At 43.4% G+C, this 15,687-nt stretch overlaps 5 protein-coding genes across 5 annotated transcripts; 4 read left to right on the top strand and 1 right to left on the bottom strand.

The window, feature by feature from the left end:
* Nucleotides 1-261: 261 nt before the first annotated feature.
* On the bottom strand, nt 262-2,016 carry RB195_017769 (uncharacterized protein; the record flags this gene model as incomplete). The annotated part of the gene is made up of 1 exon (XM_064184908.1): nt 262-2,016. One exon carries the CDS (start codon nt 2,014-2,016, stop codon nt 262-264), a length of 1,755 nt encoding a protein of 584 aa, XP_064040789.1.
* Nucleotides 2,017-3,360: 1,344 nt separating this feature from the next.
* On the top strand, nt 3,361-6,042 carry RB195_017768 (uncharacterized protein; the record flags this gene model as incomplete). Its single annotated transcript, XM_064184907.1, has 1 exon — nt 3,361-6,042. The coding sequence occupies one exon, from the start codon at nt 3,361-3,363 to the stop codon at nt 6,040-6,042; it is 2,682 nt and encodes an 893-aa protein (XP_064040788.1).
* A 355-nt stretch (nt 6,043-6,397) lies between these two features.
* Nucleotides 6,398-9,079, top strand: RB195_017767 (uncharacterized protein; the record flags this gene model as incomplete). Its single annotated transcript, XM_064184906.1, has 1 exon — nt 6,398-9,079. One exon carries the CDS (start codon nt 6,398-6,400, stop codon nt 9,077-9,079), a length of 2,682 nt encoding a protein of 893 aa, XP_064040787.1.
* A 355-nt stretch (nt 9,080-9,434) lies between these two features.
* RB195_017766 (uncharacterized protein) lies at nt 9,435-12,116 on the top strand (the record flags this gene model as incomplete). Its single annotated transcript, XM_064184905.1, has 1 exon — nt 9,435-12,116. The coding sequence occupies one exon, from the start codon at nt 9,435-9,437 to the stop codon at nt 12,114-12,116; it is 2,682 nt and encodes an 893-aa protein (XP_064040786.1).
* Nucleotides 12,117-12,471: 355 nt separating this feature from the next.
* Nucleotides 12,472-15,153, top strand: RB195_017765 (uncharacterized protein; the record flags this gene model as incomplete). Its single annotated transcript, XM_064184904.1, has 1 exon — nt 12,472-15,153. One exon carries the CDS (start codon nt 12,472-12,474, stop codon nt 15,151-15,153), a length of 2,682 nt encoding a protein of 893 aa, XP_064040785.1.
* Nucleotides 15,154-15,687: the final 534 nt, after the last annotated feature.

Below are 15,687 nucleotides of genomic sequence, written 5' to 3'. Positions count from 1 at the left end.
CTAAATAGAGGATGACTGGAACAATGCTACGTTTATCCCGTCAAGTGCCACACCACCCTGGGTCAGTGTTTCGATAATCGTTCAGGGTAGTGAAAACAGAAACCTATCTACATTGAAAATGGTCTTACGTTTTGCTCCACCGGATGTGGCGCGGCTGGTTGCACGCACTTGTCACTCAGTGTACCAGCGAATGAGTGTTACTGCGTGTAGATCACCAGCGACGACATAGATTATTTGATCTACACACAGAATATCAGGCGGTTATAGGTCACAGAGCGGTACAAGTGGCAAGAACTCATTCGTTATGGACAAGCATTCATTCTTATTATTCATTGAAGGGTTTCTTTTAAGAATAAAAAACGCCTCCAACGTCTTCCTTGCCGATATTTCTGTTTCGTGAGCCAGTATAACGCATTTCACATCGTAATCGTTCCCGTTGTGGGCCTCATGTCTGTGCCTTCCTAGTGGTGTTATCAAACTTTTTCGTCGTTTTCCGGCCATGTGTTCATTAATCCTCACTCCAAGATTCCTACCGGTCTCCCCAACGTAAGTTGCCTTGCATATCAAGCACTCAATCTCATATATTACCCCTATTTTTGCGCAGTCGCCTGTTTTTCCGTAAGGACAAATAACACATCTTTCACAGATGCAGTATCTATCATATAGTCTGTTTCTAACAAGCTGGCTTTTGATGTTTGCATTTGGGATATTTACCAAGATCACGTCATTTTGTAATTGTGCTTGGATAATGCTGCGCTGAACAGCGGCACTGACATTGTCAGAGATAAAAGGAAGACAAAGAGAAATTTTGTTTTCGCGCGGAATATTGCTATTTACAGTGCGGGTTCTTCGGTAATGCGGACGTACTGTATGGCCATTGGCACATGCGATTTTCAAGGCTAGTCTTCGTGATTCGTGTCGTTCTTGGTTGCCAGTGCATACTTCACTAGCGGTTTTGAACATATTACGAATCACTGCGCGTTTTACTGCAGTCGGATGTGCAGATTTGGCGTGCAATATGATGTTCTTGCAACTTTCTTTGCGATACCACTTTACTCTAATAATGCCGTTTGAAGTACTTATTTGTGTGTTGAGGTACGGAAGCCATCCTTCTTTTGGGGTTTCTCGTGTGAGTCTTATATATTGCGATTGTTGGTTGAGTATTCGGAAACACTCGTCCATTTCGGACTGTGTTGATGTTATGATGCAACAGTCGTCAATATATCTGCAATACATTATTGGTCTACGCGAAAGTACTGGTTCTTCGATTCTGCTCATGAAGCAGATCGCCAGTACTGGTGCTAATCGTTGACCCATTGCTAGCCCTCTCAGTTGCGCGAAATAATTTCCTGACCACCTGAAGATATTACAATTCAGGCATTCCTTGATAAGCGTTATTATGCGAGATTTACTTAGTCCATATGTTTCCAAGTTGTTACCATATAAATCTATCATCTCAGAGAGAGCTTGCAGCGCCTCACTGTTTTTTACATTCGTGTAGAGTGAGGTTACATCAAAGGACTCTATTACGCAGTTGCCCTCAACTCTCGCATTGCGTAATCGCTCAAGGAAATGGTGCGTGTTCGACAAATGAGATGGTATTTTAGGCAAAATTTGACTCACGATTTTATTAAGGAACCACGAAATGCGATCCGTTGGTCCTCCCACACAACTTATTATTGGTCGGATTTTGAATGTGGCCGCTGATGTTGAGTTGACCTCATCGGGTTTCAGCTTATGCGTTTTGATGAGGCTGTAGAACACAGGGCAGGTCGGTTTGTCAAGCTTTAGGCGGCTAACAAATCGTTCGTCAAGGCCAGCAGATTTTCCCATAGTCATCCATACATGATTCAAGCGTTTGCACTGCACAAGGAATTCTTTCTCTGTTACGCGGCGATAGATCGTTTCATCTTGCAAGTGAAGATTTGTTATTTCCCGATCAAGAGCCTGTGACATGACTACGAATTCCCCACCCTTATCGCTTACTGAAAGGCGTATGTCCCCTCTTGTAGTCATTTCGCGGATTTCCTTCAAACCCTGCCATTGCTCGCGCGTGAGATTGTTATCTTCTAATGATCCTCTGATAACTATAAGCGGACAACACCCCAGACAGCAGAATCCTAAATTTTGTGTCTGTTTCGCAAGCTGATTCGGGTTCTTTTTAGAAGTTGCGCGACAATGGTATTGAGGGTAACGCTCTTCTGCTCATAGGTGCAGCTTATTGATGGTTACTTTCATTCGTTGTTCTGATTCGAAGTTGGTCCCGAAGCTTGCGAAGGTCTACTGTGACTTCAAGGAATGTTGATCCATCGGTTCGATGTGTACGCGTACCGTAACTCTTGCCCCTTGATTATTAACAGCATTTTGAGCTGTTGCTGTTGATGTTAGTTGCTCAGTGTAGTCTACGTGGCGTACTTCCATTGTTAGGATGGTTTCCATTCTCCATACCATTTTGTTTTCCTTTTATCTCTGACAGTGTCAGTGCCGCTGTTCAGCGCAGCATTATCCAAACGCAATTACAATATGAGCACAATTACAAGATCTGATCTTGGTAAATATCCCAAATGCAAACACAAAAGCCAGCTTTTTAGAAACAGATTATATGATAGATACTGCATCTGTGAAAGATGTGTTATTTGTCCTTACAGAAAAACAGGCGACAGCGCACAAATGGGGTAATATATGAGATTGAGTGCTTGATGTGCAATGCAACTTACAATGGGGAGACCGAAACGAATGTTGGAGTGAGAGTTAATTGACACATGGCAGAAAAAGAACGAAAACGTTTGATAACACAACTAGGAAGGCATAGGCATGAGACCCGCAACAGAGACGCAAAATGCGTTATATTGGCTCACGAAACAGAAATACCGGCAAGGAAGACGTTGGAGACGTTTTGGATTCTTAAAAGAAACCCTTCAATGAATAATAATATGAATAATATGAAATGAATGCTTGTCGATAACGAATGAATTCTTGCCACTTGTACCGCTCTGTGGCCTACATCCGCCTGATATTCTGTGTGTACATCAAATCATCTGTATCGTCGCGGGTGATCTACACGCAGTAACACTCATTCCTGGTACACTGAGTGACAAGTGCGTGCAACCAGCCTCGCCACATCCGTTGGAGCAACACGTAAGACTATTTTCAATGTAGATGGGTTTCTGTTTTCACTACCCTGAACGATTATCGAAACACTGACCCAGGGTAGTGTGGCACTTGACGGGATAAACGTAGCATTGTTCCAGTCATCCTCTATTTAGGCCTCTGAAGACGGCGAAAAAGCCGAAACGTCAGGCAAATAAAAGTTCCATCTAAAAACCTCGTAGGCACACTATAGCAAAACACAGACAGAATATGCCGAGGTTTCAAGACAAAAGAACATTCGAACTACTACATGAAGTACCGCCGAATATGTTCTTTCTCGTACGCGAAGCATTATCGCTACGCCAGAAAGTGGTGACCACACGTCAATCCGTGATTTTTCTCCAGCGATGCAAGACGAATGGGCTGATTCCTAAGTTCATTTCAAATAAGAAAATAGGTACTGCGTGCAATCTTCCTGAGAATCATCCTAAGATCTGTAATATTTATCGATCCATCTTAGGAATTGTAATTAAGGAAAAACAGCATGTATTGTACTCATCATTGTTGAAATGTATTTCGAAAGAACAGGCCTGTCGTCGTCTTCTACCTGAACAAGTATGGAGGAGGATTGAAAGTGGATCTAGAGCGATCTGCGATTCTATTCGGTCTAGCGTCAGCTCGACCCTGCGCGTAAAGTACGATAGACTTTTGGGTATGGAGAGTGGAAACCATTCCAACAATGGAAGTAGTCCACGTAGACTCCACCGAGCAATTGACACAACAGCTCCAAATGCTGTTAATAATCAAGGGGCAAGAGTAACGGTACTCGACAACATTCATTTGTCCGATAATGCTGTTGACTTTCTGAGCCTTGGACCATCATTTTCAATTTCACATCGAATCGATGGGTCAACATTCCGTAAAGTCACAGTAGGCCTCCACAAGCTTCGGGACCAGCTTCGAATCAGAACTAGGAATGAAAGTAACCATCAGCACACTGCACCTATAAGCAGAAGAGCGTTACCCCCAACACCATTTCCGCGCAACTTTTATAAAGAACCCGAACCAGCTCGCGAAACAGACACAAAATTTAGAATTCTATTATCTGGGGTGTTGTCCGCTTATAACCATCATAGACGACTCACCCTTAACAATCTTACGCGCGAGCAATGGCAGGGTTTGAAGGAAATCCGCGAAATGACTACAAGAGGGGACATACGCCTTTCAGTAAGCGATAAGGGTGGGGAATTCGTAGTCATGTCACAGGCTCTTGATCGGGAAATAACAAATCTTCACTTGCAAGATGAAACGATCTATCGCCGCGTAACAGAGAAAGAATTCCTTGTGCAGTGCAAACGCTTGAATCATGTATGGATGACTATGGGAAAATCTGCTGGCCTTGACGAACGATTTGTTAGCCGCCTAAAGCTTGACAAACCGACCTGCCCTGTGTTCTACAGCCTCATCAAAACGCATAAGCTGAAACCCGATGAGGTCAACTCAACATCAGCGGCCACATTCAAAATCCGACCAATAATAAGTTGTGTGGGAGGACCAACGGATCGCATTTCGTGGTTCCTTAATAAAATCGTGAGTCAAATTTTGCCTAAAATACCATCTCATTTGTCGAACACGCACCATTTCCTTGAGCGATTACGCAATGCGAGAGTTGAGGGCAACTGCGTAATAGAGTCCTTTGATGTAACCTCACTCTACACGAATGTAAAAAACAGTGAGGCGCTGCAAGCTCTCTCTGAGATGATAGATTTATATGGTAACAACTTGGAAACATATGGACTAAGTAAATCTCGCATAATAACGCTTATCAAGGAATGCCTGAATTGTAATATCTTCAGGTGGTCAGGAAATTATTTCGCGCAACTGAGAGGGCTAGCAATGGGTCAACGATTAGCACCAGTACTGGCGATCTGCTTCATGAGCAGAATCGAAGAACCAGTACTTTCGCGTAGACCAATAATGTATTGCAGATATATTGACGACTGTTGCATCATAACATCAACACAGTCCGAAATGGACGAGTGTTTCCGAATACTCAACCAACAATCGCAATATATAAGACTCACACGAGAAACCCCAAAAGAAGGATGGCTTCCGTACCTCAACACACAAATAAGTACTTCAAACGGCATTATTAGAGTAAAGTGGTATCGCAAAGAAAGTTGCAAGAACATCATATTGCACGCCAAATCTGCACATCCGACCGCAGTAAAACGCGCAGTGATTCGTAATATGTTCAAAACCGCTAGTGAAGTATGCACTGGCAACCAAGAACGACACGAATCACGAAGACTAGCCTTGAAAATCGCATGTGCCAATGGCCATACAGTACGTCCGCATTACCGAAGAACCCGCACTGTAAATAGCAATATTCCGCGCGAAAACAAAATTTCTCTTTGTCTTCCTTTTATCTCTGACAATGTCAGTGCCGCTGTTCATCGCAGCATTATCCAAGCACAATTACAAAATGACGTGATCTTGGTAAATATCCCAAATGCAAACATCAAAAGCCAGCTTGTTAGAAACAGACTATATGATAGATACTGCATCTGTGAAAGATGTGTTATTTGTCCTTACGGAAAAACAGGCGACTGCGCAAAAATAGGGGTAATATATGAGATTGAGTGCTTGATATGCAATGCAACTTACGTTGGGGAGACCGGTAGGAATCTTGGAGTGAGGATTAATGAACACATGGCCGGAAAACGACGAAAAAGCTTGATAACACCACTAGGAAGGCACAGACATGAGGCCCACAACGGAAACGATTACGATGTGAAATGCGTTATACTGGCTCACGAAACAGAAATATCGGCAAGGAAGACGTTGGAGGCGTTTTTTATTCTTAAAAGAAACCCTTCAATGAATAATAAGAATGAATGCTTGTCCATAACGAATGAGTTCTTGCCACTTGTACCGCTCTGTGACCTATAACCGCCTGATATTCTGTGTGTAGATCAAATAATCTATGTCGTCGCTGGTGATCTACACGCAGTAACACTCATTCGCTGGTACACTGAGTGACAAGTGCGTGCAACCAGCCGCGCCACATCCGGTGGAGCAAAACGTAAGACCATTTTCAATGTAGATAGGTTTCTGTTTTCACTACCCTGAACGATTATCGAAACACTGACCCAGGGTGGTGTGGCACTTGACGGGATAAACGTAGCATTGTTCCAGTCATCCTCTATTTAGGCCTCTGAAGACGGCGAAAAAGCCGAAACGTCAGGCAAATAAAGGTTCCATCTAAAAACCTCGTAGGCACACTATAGCAAAACACAGACAGAATATGCCGAGGTTTCAAGACAAAAGAACATTCGAACTACTACATGAAGTACCGCCGAATATGTTCTTTCTCGTACGCGAAGCATTATCGCTACGCCAGAAAGTGGTGACCACACGTCAATCCGTGATTTTTCTCCAGCGATGCAAGACGAATGGGCTGATTCCTAAGTTCATTTCAAATAAGAAAATAGGTACTGCGTGCAATCTTCCTGAGAATCATCCTAAGATCTGTAATATTTATCGATCCATCTTAGGAATTGTAATTAAGGAAAAACAGCATGTATTGTACTCATCATTGTTGAAATGTATTTCGAAAGAACAGGCCTGTCGTCGTCTTCTACCTGAACAAGTATGGAGGAGGATTGAAAGTGGATCTAGAGCGATCTGCGATTCTATTCGGTCTAGCGTCAGCTCGACCCTGCGCGTAAAGTACGATAGACTTTTGGGTATGGAGAGTGGAAACCATTCCAACAATGGAAGTAGTCCACGTAGACTCCACCGAGCAATTGACACAACAGCTCCAAATGCTGTTAATAATCAAGGGGCAAGAGTAACGGTACTCGACAACATTCATTTGTCCGATAATGCTGTTGACTTTCTGAGCCTTGGACCATCATTTTCAATTTCACATCGAATCGATGGGTCAACATTCCGTAAAGTCACAGTAGGCCTCCACAAGCTTCGGGACCAGCTTCGAATCAGAACTAGGAATGAAAGTAACCATCAGCACACTGCACCTATAAGCAGAAGAGCGTTACCCCCAACACCATTTCCGCGCAACTTTTATAAAGAACCCGAACCAGCTCGCGAAACAGACACAAAATTTAGAATTCTATTATCTGGGGTGTTGTCCGCTTATAACCATCATAGACGACTCACCCTTAACAATCTTACGCGCGAGCAATGGCAGGGTTTGAAGGAAATCCGCGAAATGACTACAAGAGGGGACATACGCCTTTCAGTAAGCGATAAGGGTGGGGAATTCGTAGTCATGTCACAGGCTCTTGATCGGGAAATAACAAATCTTCACTTGCAAGATGAAACGATCTATCGCCGCGTAACAGAGAAAGAATTCCTTGTGCAGTGCAAACGCTTGAATCATGTATGGATGACTATGGGAAAATCTGCTGGCCTTGACGAACGATTTGTTAGCCGCCTAAAGCTTGACAAACCGACCTGCCCTGTGTTCTACAGCCTCATCAAAACGCATAAGCTGAAACCCGATGAGGTCAACTCAACATCAGCGGCCACATTCAAAATCCGACCAATAATAAGTTGTGTGGGAGGACCAACGGATCGCATTTCGTGGTTCCTTAATAAAATCGTGAGTCAAATTTTGCCTAAAATACCATCTCATTTGTCGAACACGCACCATTTCCTTGAGCGATTACGCAATGCGAGAGTTGAGGGCAACTGCGTAATAGAGTCCTTTGATGTAACCTCACTCTACACGAATGTAAAAAACAGTGAGGCGCTGCAAGCTCTCTCTGAGATGATAGATTTATATGGTAACAACTTGGAAACATATGGACTAAGTAAATCTCGCATAATAACGCTTATCAAGGAATGCCTGAATTGTAATATCTTCAGGTGGTCAGGAAATTATTTCGCGCAACTGAGAGGGCTAGCAATGGGTCAACGATTAGCACCAGTACTGGCGATCTGCTTCATGAGCAGAATCGAAGAACCAGTACTTTCGCGTAGACCAATAATGTATTGCAGATATATTGACGACTGTTGCATCATAACATCAACACAGTCCGAAATGGACGAGTGTTTCCGAATACTCAACCAACAATCGCAATATATAAGACTCACACGAGAAACCCCAAAAGAAGGATGGCTTCCGTACCTCAACACACAAATAAGTACTTCAAACGGCATTATTAGAGTAAAGTGGTATCGCAAAGAAAGTTGCAAGAACATCATATTGCACGCCAAATCTGCACATCCGACCGCAGTAAAACGCGCAGTGATTCGTAATATGTTCAAAACCGCTAGTGAAGTATGCACTGGCAACCAAGAACGACACGAATCACGAAGACTAGCCTTGAAAATCGCATGTGCCAATGGCCATACAGTACGTCCGCATTACCGAAGAACCCGCACTGTAAATAGCAATATTCCGCGCGAAAACAAAATTTCTCTTTGTCTTCCTTTTATCTCTGACAATGTCAGTGCCGCTGTTCATCGCAGCATTATCCAAGCACAATTACAAAATGACGTGATCTTGGTAAATATCCCAAATGCAAACATCAAAAGCCAGCTTGTTAGAAACAGACTATATGATAGATACTGCATCTGTGAAAGATGTGTTATTTGTCCTTACGGAAAAACAGGCGACTGCGCAAAAATAGGGGTAATATATGAGATTGAGTGCTTGATATGCAATGCAACTTACGTTGGGGAGACCGGTAGGAATCTTGGAGTGAGGATTAATGAACACATGGCCGGAAAACGACGAAAAAGCTTGATAACACCACTAGGAAGGCACAGACATGAGGCCCACAACGGAAACGATTACGATGTGAAATGCGTTATACTGGCTCACGAAACAGAAATATCGGCAAGGAAGACGTTGGAGGCGTTTTTTATTCTTAAAAGAAACCCTTCAATGAATAATAAGAATGAATGCTTGTCCATAACGAATGAGTTCTTGCCACTTGTACCGCTCTGTGACCTATAACCGCCTGATATTCTGTGTGTAGATCAAATAATCTATGTCGTCGCTGGTGATCTACACGCAGTAACACTCATTCGCTGGTACACTGAGTGACAAGTGCGTGCAACCAGCCGCGCCACATCCGGTGGAGCAAAACGTAAGACCATTTTCAATGTAGATAGGTTTCTGTTTTCACTACCCTGAACGATTATCGAAACACTGACCCAGGGTGGTGTGGCACTTGACGGGATAAACGTAGCATTGTTCCAGTCATCCTCTATTTAGGCCTCTGAAGACGGCGAAAAAGCCGAAACGTCAGGCAAATAAAGGTTCCATCTAAAAACCTCGTAGGCACACTATAGCAAAACACAGACAGAATATGCCGAGGTTTCAAGACAAAAGAACATTCGAACTACTACATGAAGTACCGCCGAATATGTTCTTTCTCGTACGCGAAGCATTATCGCTACGCCAGAAAGTGGTGACCACACGTCAATCCGTGATTTTTCTCCAGCGATGCAAGACGAATGGGCTGATTCCTAAGTTCATTTCAAATAAGAAAATAGGTACTGCGTGCAATCTTCCTGAGAATCATCCTAAGATCTGTAATATTTATCGATCCATCTTAGGAATTGTAATTAAGGAAAAACAGCATGTATTGTACTCATCATTGTTGAAATGTATTTCGAAAGAACAGGCCTGTCGTCGTCTTCTACCTGAACAAGTATGGAGGAGGATTGAAAGTGGATCTAGAGCGATCTGCGATTCTATTCGGTCTAGCGTCAGCTCGACCCTGCGCGTAAAGTACGATAGACTTTTGGGTATGGAGAGTGGAAACCATTCCAACAATGGAAGTAGTCCACGTAGACTCCACCGAGCAATTGACACAACAGCTCCAAATGCTGTTAATAATCAAGGGGCAAGAGTAACGGTACTCGACAACATTCATTTGTCCGATAATGCTGTTGACTTTCTGAGCCTTGGACCATCATTTTCAATTTCACATCGAATCGATGGGTCAACATTCCGTAAAGTCACAGTAGGCCTCCACAAGCTTCGGGACCAGCTTCGAATCAGAACTAGGAATGAAAGTAACCATCAGCACACTGCACCTATAAGCAGAAGAGCGTTACCCCCAACACCATTTCCGCGCAACTTTTATAAAGAACCCGAACCAGCTCGCGAAACAGACACAAAATTTAGAATTCTATTATCTGGGGTGTTGTCCGCTTATAACCATCATAGACGACTCACCCTTAACAATCTTACGCGCGAGCAATGGCAGGGTTTGAAGGAAATCCGCGAAATGACTACAAGAGGGGACATACGCCTTTCAGTAAGCGATAAGGGTGGGGAATTCGTAGTCATGTCACAGGCTCTTGATCGGGAAATAACAAATCTTCACTTGCAAGATGAAACGATCTATCGCCGCGTAACAGAGAAAGAATTCCTTGTGCAGTGCAAACGCTTGAATCATGTATGGATGACTATGGGAAAATCTGCTGGCCTTGACGAACGATTTGTTAGCCGCCTAAAGCTTGACAAACCGACCTACCCTGTGTTCTACAGCCTCATCAAAACGCATAAGCTGAAACCCGATGAGGTCAACTCAACATCAGCGGCCACATTCAAAATCCGACCAATAATAAGTTGTGTGGGAGGACCAACGGATCGCATTTCGTGGTTCCTTAATAAAATCGTGAGTCAAATTTTGCCTAAAATACCATCTCATTTGTCGAACACGCACCATTTCCTTGAGCGATTACGCAATGCGAGAGTTGAGGGCAACTGCGTAATAGAGTCCTTTGATGTAACCTCACTCTACACGAATGTAAAAAACAGTGAGGCGCTGCAAGCTCTCTCTGAGATGATAGATTTATATGGTAACAACTTGGAAACATATGGACTAAGTAAATCTCGCATAATAACGCTTATCAAGGAATGCCTGAATTGTAATATCTTCAGGTGGTCAGGAAATTATTTCGCGCAACTGAGAGGGCTAGCAATGGGTCAACGATTAGCACCAGTACTGGCGATCTGCTTCATGAGCAGAATCGAAGAACCAGTACTTTCGCGTAGACCAATAATGTATTGCAGATATATTGACGACTGTTGCATCATAACATCAACACAGTCCGAAATGGACGAGTGTTTCCGAATACTCAACCAACAATCGCAATATATAAGACTCACACGAGAAACCCCAAAAGAAGGATGGCTTCCGTACCTCAACACACAAATAAGTACTTCAAACGGCATTATTAGAGTAAAGTGGTATCGCAAAGAAAGTTGCAAGAACATCATATTGCACGCCAAATCTGCACATCCGACCGCAGTAAAACGCGCAGTGATTCGTAATATGTTCAAAACCGCTAGTGAAGTATGCACTGGCAACCAAGAACGACACGAATCACGAAGACTAGCCTTGAAAATCGCATGTGCCAATGGCCATACAGTACGTCCGCATTACCGAAGAACCCGCACTGTAAATAGCAATATTCCGCGCGAAAACAAAATTTCTCTTTGTCTTCCTTTTATCTCTGACAATGTCAGTGCCGCTGTTCATCGCAGCATTATCCAAGCACAATTACAAAATGACGTGATCTTGGTAAATATCCCAAATGCAAACATCAAAAGCCAGCTTGTTAGAAACAGACTATATGATAGATACTGCATCTGTGAAAGATGTGTTATTTGTCCTTACGGAAAAACAGGCGACTGCGCAAAAATAGGGGTAATATATGAGATTGAGTGCTTGATATGCAATGCAACTTACGTTGGGGAGACCGGTAGGAATCTTGGAGTGAGGATTAATGAACACATGGCCGGAAAACGACGAAAAAGCTTGATAACACCACTAGGAAGGCACAGACATGAGGCCCACAACGGAAACGATTACGATGTGAAATGCGTTATACTGGCTCACGAAACAGAAATATCGGCAAGGAAGACGTTGGAGGCGTTTTTTATTCTTAAAAGAAACCCTTCAATGAATAATAAGAATGAATGCTTGTCCATAACGAATGAGTTCTTGCCACTTGTACCGCTCTGTGACCTATAACCGCCTGATATTCTGTGTGTAGATCAAATAATCTATGTCGTCGCTGGTGATCTACACGCAGTAACACTCATTCGCTGGTACACTGAGTGACAAGTGCGTGCAACCAGCCGCGCCACATCCGGTGGAGCAAAACGTAAGACCATTTTCAATGTAGATAGGTTTCTGTTTTCACTACCCTGAACGATTATCGAAACACTGACCCAGGGTGGTGTGGCACTTGACGGGATAAACGTAGCATTGTTCCAGTCATCCTCTATTTAGGCCTCTGAAGACGGCGAAAAAGCCGAAACGTCAGGCAAATAAAGGTTCCATCTAAAAACCTCGTAGGCACACTATAGCAAAACACAGACAGAATATGCCGAGGTTTCAAGACAAAAGAACATTCGAACTACTACATGAAGTACCGCCGAATATGTTCTTTCTCGTACGCGAAGCATTATCGCTACGCCAGAAAGTGGTGACCACACGTCAATCCGTGATTTTTCTCCAGCGATGCAAGACGAATGGGCTGATTCCTAAGTTCATTTCAAATAAGAAAATAGGTACTGCGTGCAATCTTCCTGAGAATCATCCTAAGATCTGTAATATTTATCGATCCATCTTAGGAATTGTAATTAAGGAAAAACAGCATGTATTGTACTCATCATTGTTGAAATGTATTTCGAAAGAACAGGCCTGTCGTCGTCTTCTACCTGAACAAGTATGGAGGAGGATTGAAAGTGGATCTAGAGCGATCTGCGATTCTATTCGGTCTAGCGTCAGCTCGACCCTGCGCGTAAAGTACGATAGACTTTTGGGTATGGAGAGTGGAAACCATTCCAACAATGGAAGTAGTCCACGTAGACTCCACCGAGCAATTGACACAACAGCTCCAAATGCTGTTAATAATCAAGGGGCAAGAGTAACGGTACTCGACAACATTCATTTGTCCGATAATGCTGTTGACTTTCTGAGCCTTGGACCATCATTTTCAATTTCACATCGAATCGATGGGTCAACATTCCGTAAAGTCACAGTAGGCCTCCACAAGCTTCGGGACCAGCTTCGAATCAGAACTAGGAATGAAAGTAACCATCAGCACACTGCACCTATAAGCAGAAGAGCGTTACCCCCAACACCATTTCCGCGCAACTTTTATAAAGAACCCGAACCAGCTCGCGAAACAGACACAAAATTTAGAATTCTATTATCTGGGGTGTTGTCCGCTTATAACCATCATAGACGACTCACCCTTAACAATCTTACGCGCGAGCAATGGCAGGGTTTGAAGGAAATCCGCGAAATGACTACAAGAGGGGACATACGCCTTTCAGTAAGCGATAAGGGTGGGGAATTCGTAGTCATGTCACAGGCTCTTGATCGGGAAATAACAAATCTTCACTTGCAAGATGAAACGATCTATCGCCGCGTAACAGAGAAAGAATTCCTTGTGCAGTGCAAACGCTTGAATCATGTATGGATGACTATGGGAAAATCTGCTGGCCTTGACGAACGATTTGTTAGCCGCCTAAAGCTTGACAAACCGACCTGCCCTGTGTTCTACAGCCTCATCAAAACGCATAAGCTGAAACCCGATGAGGTCAACTCAACATCAGCGGCCACATTCAAAATCCGACCAATAATAAGTTGTGTGGGAGGACCAACGGATCGCATTTCGTGGTTCCTTAATAAAATCGTGAGTCAAATTTTGCCTAAAATACCATCTCATTTGTCGAACACGCACCATTTCCTTGAGCGATTACGCAATGCGAGAGTTGAGGGCAACTGCGTAATAGAGTCCTTTGATGTAACCTCACTCTACACGAATGTAAAAAACAGTGAGGCGCTGCAAGCTCTCTCTGAGATGATAGATTTATATGGTAACAACTTGGAAACATATGGACTAAGTAAATCTCGCATAATAACGCTTATCAAGGAATGCCTGAATTGTAATATCTTCAGGTGGTCAGGAAATTATTTCGCGCAACTGAGAGGGCTAGCAATGGGTCAACGATTAGCACCAGTACTGGCGATCTGCTTCATGAGCAGAATCGAAGAACCAGTACTTTCGCGTAGACCAATAATGTATTGCAGATATATTGACGACTGTTGCATCATAACATCAACACAGTCCGAAATGGACGAGTGTTTCCGAATACTCAACCAACAATCGCAATATATAAGACTCACACGAGAAACCCCAAAAGAAGGATGGCTTCCGTACCTCAACACACAAATAAGTACTTCAAACGGCATTATTAGAGTAAAGTGGTATCGCAAAGAAAGTTGCAAGAACATCATATTGCACGCCAAATCTGCACATCCGACCGCAGTAAAACGCGCAGTGATTCGTAATATGTTCAAAACCGCTAGTGAAGTATGCACTGGCAACCAAGAACGACACGAATCACGAAGACTAGCCTTGAAAATCGCATGTGCCAATGGCCATACAGTACGTCCGCATTACCGAAGAACCCGCACTGTAAATAGCAATATTCCGCGCGAAAACAAAATTTCTCTTTGTCTTCCTTTTATCTCTGACAATGTCAGTGCCGCTGTTCATCGCAGCATTATCCAAGCACAATTACAAAATGACGTGATCTTGGTAAATATCCCAAATGCAAACATCAAAAGCCAGCTTGTTAGAAACAGACTATATGATAGATACTGCATCTGTGAAAGATGTGTTATTTGTCCTTACGGAAAAACAGGCGACTGCGCAAAAATAGGGGTAATATATGAGATTGAGTGCTTGATATGCAATGCAACTTACGTTGGGGAGACCGGTAGGAATCTTGGAGTGAGGATTAATGAACACATGGCCGGAAAACGACGAAAAAGCTTGATAACACCACTAGGAAGGCACAGACATGAGGCCCACAACGGAAACGATTACGATGTGAAATGCGTTATACTGGCTCACGAAACAGAAATATCGGCAAGGAAGACGTTGGAGGCGTTTTTTATTCTTAAAAGAAACCCTTCAATGAATAATAAGAATGAATGCTTGTCCATAACGAATGAGTTCTTGCCACTTGTACCGCTCTGTGACCTATAACCGCCTGATATTCTGTGTGTAGATCAAATAATCTATGTCGTCGCTGGTGATCTACACGCAGTAACACTCATTCGCTGGTACACTGAGTGACAAGTGCGTGCAACCAGCCGCGCCACATCCGGTGGAGCAAAACGTAAGACCATTTTCAATGTAGATAGGTTTCTGTTTTCACTACCCTGAACGATTATCGAAACACTGACCCAGGGTGGTGTGGCACTTGACGGGATAAACGTAGCATTGTTCCAGTCATCCTCTATTTAGGCCTCTGAAGACGGCGAAAAAGCCGAAACGTCAGGCAAATAAAGGTTCCATCTAAAAACCTCGTAGGCACACTATAGCAAAACACAGATCCTCACACATTTTTCTGGAGCCAATTTTAGCCTTGAAATCGCCAACTGTAACCTTGTAGAATGTATGATCTTCCCTGTAGAACTTCTCCTGGTCCATGAAGAAAGCTTCTACTTCTTCCTCTTTGTAGCTTGATACTGGGTGTGTTAAGGACGAACATAGTCAATGCTGGCACTGAACCACACC

Source organism: Necator americanus, chromosome II (genome assembly GCF_031761385.1).
Source record: "Necator americanus strain Aroian chromosome II, whole genome shotgun sequence".
Classification (NCBI taxonomy): Eukaryota; Metazoa; Nematoda; class Chromadorea; order Rhabditida; family Ancylostomatidae; genus Necator; species Necator americanus.
This window is presented reverse-complemented; position numbering and strand designations above follow the sequence as displayed.